Raw genomic sequence first — 9,750 nt, 5'->3', positions numbered from 1 at the left:
TCCTTTGTTGTTTTCCTCTAATGCGTAGGTCCCTAAATTTCCAACTTCGCACTCTCAATGGATTTTTTTGTTGTTTAATACTTTAATAAGTTGTTTTTCTTTTACTTTTACTTGTTTTCTAGCTTGCACTGCTTGCACTACAAATACGAAACTTTCACTATTTATATAGTGGCATGAACTCATATTTCATCATATATATGCATGCATATACCCACCAAAGCAAAAACAAAGAAAAACGAAAGCTTGTTACATGTCTTGCATGACGTTGCTAAAGATGATTAATTTTGTTGGGAATGCTCTTTATATATAGATCAACCATGCGCCCTTACTGATATTTATCCTGAGTTTGCTTTAGAATTTAAAAAAAAAATACTAATTTTCAGTGGAGAAGCACCTAAGGTCCTAAACCATGCATTGTTCATATAAAGGGAGCTAAGGGATAGAATGAGAACTGTTTTAAAATATGAGATACAGAAAGATTTGCGTCTGGAAGTAGCTGTCCTCTGGCTCTGAGATTTGGCCAACACTTTTTTACTCGATCTAATCTTCTTCAACCATTCATCGTTGTTCTTTTAAAATTGCAAGTAGGTTTCAACAAGAAAAAAGTTGGCCACAAAACTAAAGATTGGAAATAAACAAGAATACTCAACTATTTTCATATCAGTGACTGGCTAGCTACCACTTATATTTTACTTGTATAGGGATCGAGGACTGATCATATATAAATATATATAGAGATAGTTAGATTTACAACAGTTGTTTCATTATGTTTTAGCCAAAACCTGTTACGTCATGAAAGAAATACACTTGGAAGAGGCATAAACCTTTCGATTCACATAATAGATAGTGGTGGAAGCTCAAGTTAATGATTAATGGCTTTTATATCCTATGAATCCACACAAGGTCTCATATCACATTCAATAGTAGTTTATATGGTATATAACAGACTTTTTGGAATAGTGCCATCTAGTTCCCTTCCAATCATCACAACAACTTTGCAATGCTTAATTATTATTATTTTTAAAACTAACCTAAATATTATGTTAAACAGTAACAATTTCATCGAAAATTATGTGTCCCGGCCAACACCTATTACGTGATCTCAATTCTATAATCTGTAATATTCATTTAATGGTATTCGATCATCAACTTACATATATTTGGTAGTCATGTTTATTTTCATGTCAGGGAAAACAAGCTACCAAGAAAAAATCTTGCATGTTGATGCTAGCTCTGAATTCATTCTCATAATTTTCATACCATTTTATATAGCTTTTAACATGAATCTTTTAAAAAATGACCCGATTAGTTGGTGATTGGGTTTTGTTCACTGGATTAGGACGTTTGCACTAATTTGGTCTACTACTGGTCTGAAATTTCCACTAATTTGGTTGCTTATCTCAAATTAATGGACGAATATTATGATCAAAACCTCTAGATCATGAATCTTTCTCCCGCATGACAAGAAATTCTATCTTTGCAATCCCCTTTGCAATTTTGTCTACACATGTAATGAGCTAATTAAACAACGAGAATCAAGCTACGAAACAAAGAACCGTGTTGCCAAATAGGGTCATATAATCATATATACTTCAGGAATCTGCATGCTCAGTTAAACTGATTAGTTATTTTAAAAGGGAAATGGATATTGGGCGGGGGTTTAGGTATTTGATGCTAACAATTTAGATAATTTACCTAGATGGGTCCAAGGGTTGAAGTCTAGAAGTGCTCATTGAGTCATCATTTTTTTCTTAATCAAAATCATCAACATGATCCATCACAAACTGATTTACCTTCTAAACTAGCTTTCATTGCGTCACGGGTGAAGGTGTTGAGTAAGTGAGCTCTGCACTTGTAATTTGCGTCTGAAATTGGCTCGAATCCTCAAAGTTGACCTTCAACTCCGGCTTCTCCGTTTCTTAATTCGTAAGGAGCGGATTTCACGCACCATCAATATGCAAATCACCCGATTGGAGATGTAAAGATAGAATAAGGACCTCAATTTCTTCCTATGGTATTAGAAAGTTGATCTTGTGTATCTTTCATATTATGAATGTAATTCTTTGTGATCATATTTCCTATTGTAGTCCTTAATTGTAGATGTTGTAAAGATTGTTTCCTATGTAGTCCTTAATTGTAGATGTTATAAAGATTGTTTCCTATTATAGTCCTTAATTGTATATGTAATCAGTCAAGTATCAATAGAATTTTTATTAGGGCTGGGTACTTAGTACCGGAATCCTGATCCCGTACCGGTCCCGTCCTGAAAGTTAGCGGGACGGGACGGGATATGTTTTGAAAATGGCAATCCCGTCCCGTAATATTAGAATACTTGATTTTAATCATTTTATACTTGATTTTTTAGGTTGCATGGTGTTACAATGCACTCAACCACACTCAATTTGGTCTAAAACTATACTTTTAATTTCATTCCTGTTTTTTTTTTTTTTGCTTGTGTGATTTTGGATATTTTTAGTTGTTGTTTGAAGGTTAATATTTAATATGGGATGTTTAGCACTTTTAAAGTGGGATGTAATTTAGCACCTATGCACCTATGTTCTTGTTGATTTTAGTACTTTTAATTTCATCAATGTTCTTTTTTTTTGCTTGTGTGATTTTAGATATTTTTTTTTCATTAATTTCATTAATGTTGTTTGAGGGTTAATTTGTCGGGATCGGGACGTACGAGATAGATTTTTAAAAACACATTCCCATCCCGTCCAGGCCCGTTTTTTATTTTCGGGACGGGACGGGATTCACCAAATCCCGGCCCATCCCGTCCCGTGCCCAGCCCTAATTTTTATCCTAGCCAAACTATCTATCTTTTATGGTATCAGAGCGGGTTACCCACGTTCACGTGTGAATGCATAACGGCCACACAAACTTCACGTCACCCCAAATGTTGTTCACGTGTTAGGCTTGAAAATTCACCACACGTGCGGGGGCGCCAATTGGTTTTGGAAAGTAGTCTAGGGTTCACATTCAAAACCAATTAGTGATGGGTGAAGTGGCCCAAACTCTTATAAACCATAAGTAAGGTCCATTTTTCCCGATGTGGGATTTATATCTCAACATATGGCATTTTCATTTTTTGATCAGATTAGGTTAAGCATTCATAGCTTAAATTTCGGATCCTCACATCTTGTGTTTGAAACGTACATTTGAACTAGTTTTTTGAATTTCAATTTTGTTAATGGCGTTTGCATATCTATATATATATATACACACACACATACACACACATGATAGTGTCACACATATGATGACTAGATCAAAATAAAAGACCGAAATTACATAATAAGTGTTCGGTTCACTTGCCATAGTGGGTACAAGAATTTTCACACACCAACCTTTCTCTCCTCTAAGAGCAACTTTAGCAGACTCTCTATTTTAGATAGCATGTTTAGTTTTTTTTTTTTTTTTTTTATTATTTTTTGGAGCTCCAGCAGACTAGCTAAAGTTTAGCTATTATGACTTTTAGCTATCTCGCCAGCTAAATATAGAGAGCGAAATGACACAGATGAGACTAGCTATAATTTAATACATTCCTTGTAAGATATTTTATGTGATATATAACTATATTTAAACTATTTTATCTTTATTTAAAGAATAATATTGATGTAATGCTAGCTAAAATAGAGAGCATTGATACAACCGTATTTCTAAAGTTGCTAGTCAAAATGATATTTTAGCTAATTTGACTAAAATTTAACTTAAAAATAACTAGCATTACTAAAGATGCTCTAACCCATCGATGTGACCTAAAAAAATTTATCCAAAACTTACATGTATTCATAAATGCATGCACAGTCACGTATAGTCATAGATACAAACACACAGTCATAATAAACATCACCAATCAACTCAAATATAAGATGGTCTCACTCCCAGCTATTACCACCACAATCAAAATGATGAAATAGTTATATAGGGTCCATGTGTTATATGCAATATTTATGCATATATCTTCCTCCATATTGCTACATTGCACACACTTGTAGTTGTCATTTCAATAATTGTTTTTGCTTATGTACGTAAGCCCCTGAACTGTTACTCTAATTGTTGCTAATTTTGGCCCACTATCTCTTCTCCATCTCCTCCTATAAAAACCCTTTCACTTCTTCATGCTGTCATCCCATGCCCTCCAAACCCTTTGCATTATCAGTACAAGATATCCTTCAAGTACTGAATTGGTTATAAAGCCTAGCTAGCTACCCTTAAAAACTCAGAGCCATGCTTTCTGAGATTTCAGGAATTCACTACCTGACTACACCTGAATTCCAGCTTCCAAATCCTGCAAACTTTGGCAATATAATCATGCAGGACAACTTACCAAACTCCTTCCATTTCAATGAAGCATCAGTCTACAGCAACTTATTCCAAACTCAAATTCCTCCTCCTGGGCATGATCAATTGTTCGCTACTCCGATGCAGTCCTCGAGTCTCAGCAACAACTCCAGTACCTCCGATGAAGCCGAAGAACAAGTGCAGCAGCTGAGCAACATCATTGATCAAAGGAAGCAGCGGAGAATGATATCAAACAGAGAATCGGCTCGCAGATCACGGATGCGGAAGCAGAAACACTTGGATGAGCTCTGGTCGCAGGTGCTTCGGCTTAGAACCGAAAACCACAGCTTGATAGACAGATTGAACCATGTGTCCGAGAGCCATGACAAGGTTCTTGAGGAGAATGCAAAGCTCAAGGAAGAAGCATCGGATCTTCGACAAATGCTCACCGAGATCCAGATCAGCACGGCCTTGAGATCGACAGAGCTGGAAGTAGATGTGCCCTGCAGCACAACTTCAAGCACCGACTTGCTCCATTGAGATGAGATCATTGATATCACTGTTCTAGCTAAGCTCTCCATTATAACTACTAGCAGCTACTAGCTAGCTAGTGTTCCTTTTATTTACTATATATAATTGCTAATCCTACGTTTTTTTCCTTCATCGATCGCTTTATTGTATGGGAGTAAAAAAACATAAGGCCTTGCAGGATCGCACTTAACAAGCTAAGCCACCATCTTATCTGCACAACTTGGCTAATACATCATCTTAATTTAAACAAAATCAGATACTCCAAATTTAAACTAAAACCAAGTACTGCTTATAACCACCTCTCGCCGCATAAGTATATATCTAAATAATGTACTTGCAGAAGTCATGCAGCTTTACCAAACACCGAATCACGTACAGCTTGTCTTATTTTTCTTTCTCATTTGATTAATAACCCTACGAACGACTTGAAAACTAACACAAGGAACACGAAACAGCGCTTCGAATTTCGAAAATCCGAAAATGGTTACAACGTTCAGATCAAAACTGTTATATGAATATAAGTACAGACCTTGTCCAACGTACTGAATTCTGGGGAAGATGTAGAGCAAGATGAGGAAGCTTGGTTAGTTTTTGTGTGGAGTCGGTGGCTTTGTGGGAAGCTTGGTACACTGAAAGGTGCAGTTTTGCAGAGGACAAGATGTGGTGGATGTGCTGGTGCTAGCTTGTATGGTGACTCATCATGTTATACAAGAGAAACAAGACATTGAAAAAGGTGATCCACTAGCCTAAAACACCCAGGAATATATGTGGATTCATGCCTTTGAAACAATTGTGATGGCATCAATGCGCCTTGTCTAACATTGTTCCAGCCATTGTTATCATGAATTGGAAACCTAGCTACCAAGAAATTGGCTACACTTCAGGTGTTGCTTGAACAGTGCCTTCACATTCTTTTGATGTAGCACTACTGTTTACATATGCCATATAATGCAGCTAGTGCCATTACCATTTCTAAAGCAGTTTCACAATTGTGGAATATGCAATTTCTAGAAAGATAAAAACACCGGGAAAATGGTAATGGATGAGGCATATTTGACATCCTTATTATATTGTTGACCTAGAGCTATACCTATTGGTCTCCTTCACATTAGCTCTGCCCAGCATTTTGACAATTTTTCTATGTTCTAATCCCAACCGAATACCACAAATTAAGATAAGCGGCATTGATTAATGACAGTGAGGAGGACAAACTTGGACAATTAATTGAGATAAGAGTAGTGAGAGACAAGCCGAAAACTCAAGTGGAAGAACACAATCATGACACACACGCATCCGATGCATATACGAAACTACAGTATTATAAGGAATAATCCTATTATAACAAAGATTAAACTTTCCTAATGAAATGACTATGTGCATGCCTCATGTATGCAAGGAATGAATCTATTAATTTATCCTAACAGGGTGATCAAAACAAATGGGTTATCAAATACTATATTTTCCATGACTGATCGATACGTACTGATCAGCAATAGCTATGAAATTTTTAACAAAAAGGATGCAACGAATTTGCGCAATCCTTTATCACTTAAAAACGAATGAACTCTATTTGTATATCTTATCCAACCTATCTTTAATTAATTTGTATGTGCAAACAACTGCATGCAGTTGATACTGTTATCCTTGCATTTTATGGTAAATGTTTAGCCTTTTCAAGCTAGCTAGCCAGCTGCATGCCCCCTAATCTTAATTTAGACAACTCCTTTCTAGCATCAATTTGGAAAATTCTAATATATCATATGGTATAGCATGTCTAACAAAATGTGTGGTTTTCATTGATTAAAAAAGAAGCTAAATGACCATGTAATGCCATTTACATTTTCAAGAACCTCATGTGTCACATAATTAGACACATTTGTAATAAGTATGTCATACCGTTTGATATGAGAGACAAACCTAGAATCTTTGGTTCCAAAATCGACCAAACTGTCCACCACGTACCAAGTCCAGCACGTTGTCAGATACACCCGTACACTCGACAAATCCAGGTTGTGCGATATACAACGTATATACTTACAGAAAATTCTATAGTACTTACCCATATGTGATAACGCCATAACGGTACGGGTTCTCTCTATCACTACTATTTTGACTTTGTTAATATCCTTTTGTCAATGCCTTTTATTATTATGTGATTATCTTCTCCTAGGCTTTCTATTTATAACTTTTATTTTTATGTAAATTTGACAAAGTTTTTTGAATCTAAGGGCTAGAAGGCAGTCCTCACGCCGTTACTATTGATGAAACCGCGGAATATAAGGGGGGATATAAAACCTAAACCCCATAGTGTAAGAACACCTAACAATAATATTATGAGACCCTACACAACCTATGCATTCAAGCAAGAACCATTTAGTAAATAGTGCATCATTGACGACTCTATTTGCTTTGCATAAAACATGACGACATAATAAAAAGCTAAAACTCATATGGAAGAATAAAAGATTATGTATATCTGTTTCCTCATTATGCGAAGATTTCACTCTACCGTAAGGAGGCTGCGACTATTTGACTAAGCAATGAACTCGCTTCCTCAGTAAAACAATCATAGCACGTTGCGTGAGCTTACCAGGACATAGCCCACGTCACCCTATATTAGATGAGCTTGTTGATGGCATGAAGCCACAAAGAGTCTGCGCCGTTGCAGATGGAAAATTTGATAACAGCGAGGTACGTACGTATGTAGACATTTGCATGATTATGGCCAATGTGTTTTTAGGATTTCGTTTATTTACTATTTGGTTTGTTTACTAGGTCTTGAGTGAAGTATGGAATCAATCCTGTCATCAAAACACTGGAGGTGGTGTTATTTTATTTCCACAGGGGACGTTCATGGTGGCTCCGGTGATTTTACAAAGGCATTGCAAGGGACCGATGGAATTGCAGGTACAGGGAACCCTACAGGCTCCCGTCGATGTCCAATCTTCGGTTGGTGTGGATCATTGGATCACCTTCAGATATGTTGAGCACTTTGTAATTCATGGTGGTGGATTGTTGGACGGCCAAGGAGCCTCTGCTTGGGGCAAGAGCAAGGCACTTCCCACTGAGTAATCGTTGCACTTCTATCTCTAGCTATCTAGCTAGCTTGATACTTGAATGTGAATTAAACTCGTTCATGTCGATCATATGCCCGTAAGCTCGTCCATTTTAAGGAGAAACTTTGTCATGCACAGTGTATTTCAAAAGCAATCGATCAAAACTAGCCCTTCAGATTGATCCTAAAAATTAGGAACCATGCAGATCATGGTTCAAACGTAAGGATCATTTGAATGGAGCTGCCAAGAAAAACAGAAAATACATACATAAGTACTACTTATTGTTAGTTATTAATCTTGCGTTTCCCTTTCTATTCCTTTCAGACATTGAGCTTCGAGGTTCGATTTTGTTTCTCATGCAAGCATCCGTCACATAACATTTCTCAACAGCAAGAACACCCACATGAAAATTTTCACTTGCAATGCTGTGATAATTAGCAATATCAACATATCGGCTCCCGGTAACAGTCCCAACACTGATGGAATCAAAGTAAGTAATTCCAACAACACCCAAATCTCGGATTCAGTGATATCCGCAGGAGACGACTGCATATCCTTCCTTCCCAATTCAAACAACATCAACATTACTAGAGTTCACTATGGCCCTGGACATGGATTTAGCATCGGAAGCATTTCTAGTGGCACTGTTACTAATTTGAACATAAGAAACAGCAGCTTAGTTGGTACTCAAAATGGAGTGAGAATCAAGACAAAGGCTCATCCATCTCAGCCGGGCAATGTTGCATATATTACATTTGAGCACATTGAGATGGATAAGGTTGGCAATCCGATAGTCATTGATCAAAATTATTGCCCTGGTCACGGATGTAGCGAAAAGGTTCAGATTAAGCATGTTAAGTTTGATAACAATGCTAGCATATATACATGCTGCCTAATCATGCTATCGTAATATGTTTTGCTGCCTGCAGGAATCCTCGCAAGTTCAGATTAACAATGTTAACTTTAATAACATTTGGGGAACTTCAAGCACAAAGACAGCAGTTACTTTCAACTGCAGCCGAAGTAAACCTTGCTATGAGATACAGCTGAGAGACATCAACCTAAGCAAGGGCGGAGCTACCATGAGATGTGAAGGGGTCCCGACACCCCACCCCAGACATTTCTCTAACCCATGTAATTATGTTAAGCCATTAGAGAAGGGGTCACCTTCGGTGCGTTAACGCATCCATGCGTTAACCACATGACCTGTTGCTTCCGGTTTCTCGCCCCACAGTGACCTTTTGCTTCCGGTTTTCAAGCCACGTGATGACCTTCTCTACCCGGTTGGTCACAATTCAAATCCCAATTTCAAAGCACTGTTTCGCTCCCTCTCTCTCTCCCTCTCTTCCCCTTCTCTCGACCCAAAACCCTAATTCCCAATTCCCAAATTGAAATTCCCCTAAACTACTAGAAACCAACCCCTAAACCCTCTCTCTCAGGCCCTTCTCTCTCTCTCGAAAAACCCTTATTCCCCAATTTTAAATCTACATTAGTCATGGCTAGATCGAAGATCCGCGCCCAAAACCCGGCCTTTCCTAGCCGGCGGAGTCAGAGGCTTGATAAATTGGCCTCTTCTACCGAAACGGATGACACCTCCAATCCATCGAAGAGGGCTCGACCATCGCCAACTGATGGTGTAGATGCCTCTGCCTCTGTCTCTAACTCTGTCATCGACGTTCCCAGATCGTCGTCTGAGGCTGCGCGCATGAACGATTCCCAGCGTGGACCTGTATCTTCACTGGAAGAGGGCCTGATTCCCAAGACGGGGTTGGAACGAGGGGGCAACGAGTGTCAACCAATAGAGGAAGGAGACGAAGACGAGGAGGATAATGAAGATCACCGTGAAGAGGGAGAAGATCATTTTGATGATGCGAAA

At 38.0% G+C, this 9,750-nt stretch overlaps 2 protein-coding genes across 2 annotated transcripts; both read left to right on the top strand.

Annotated features, from left to right (window-relative positions):
* The first annotated feature begins 4,082 nt into the window (after positions 1-4,082).
* On the top strand, positions 4,083-4,941 carry LOC101293580 (G-box-binding factor 3-like). The gene has a single exon (XM_004297134.1). It carries the CDS (start codon positions 4,234-4,236, stop codon positions 4,825-4,827), a length of 594 nt encoding a protein of 197 aa, XP_004297182.1. The 5' UTR covers positions 4,083-4,233; the 3' UTR covers positions 4,828-4,941.
* Positions 4,942-8,277: 3,336 nt separating this feature from the next.
* On the top strand, positions 8,278-8,784 carry LOC101296770 (exopolygalacturonase-like). Its single transcript, XM_004298282.1, has one exon. The coding sequence runs from the start codon at positions 8,278-8,280 to the stop codon at positions 8,782-8,784; it is 507 nt and encodes a 168-aa protein (XP_004298330.1).
* The last annotated feature ends 966 nt before the right edge of the window (positions 8,785-9,750 follow it).

Source organism: Fragaria vesca, linkage group LG4 (genome assembly GCF_000184155.1).
Source record: "Fragaria vesca subsp. vesca linkage group LG4, FraVesHawaii_1.0, whole genome shotgun sequence".
In the NCBI taxonomy this organism is placed as follows: domain Eukaryota; kingdom Viridiplantae; phylum Streptophyta; class Magnoliopsida; order Rosales; family Rosaceae; genus Fragaria; species Fragaria vesca.
This window is presented reverse-complemented; position numbering and strand designations above follow the sequence as displayed.

Coding starts and splice junctions, on each gene's coding strand:
- LOC101293580 (XM_004297134.1), top strand. CDS start 4,234: ATGCTTTCTGAGATTTCAGGAATTCACTACCTGACTACACCTGAATTC.
- LOC101296770 (XM_004298282.1), top strand. CDS start 8,278: ATGAAAATTTTCACTTGCAATGCTGTGATAATTAGCAATATCAACATA.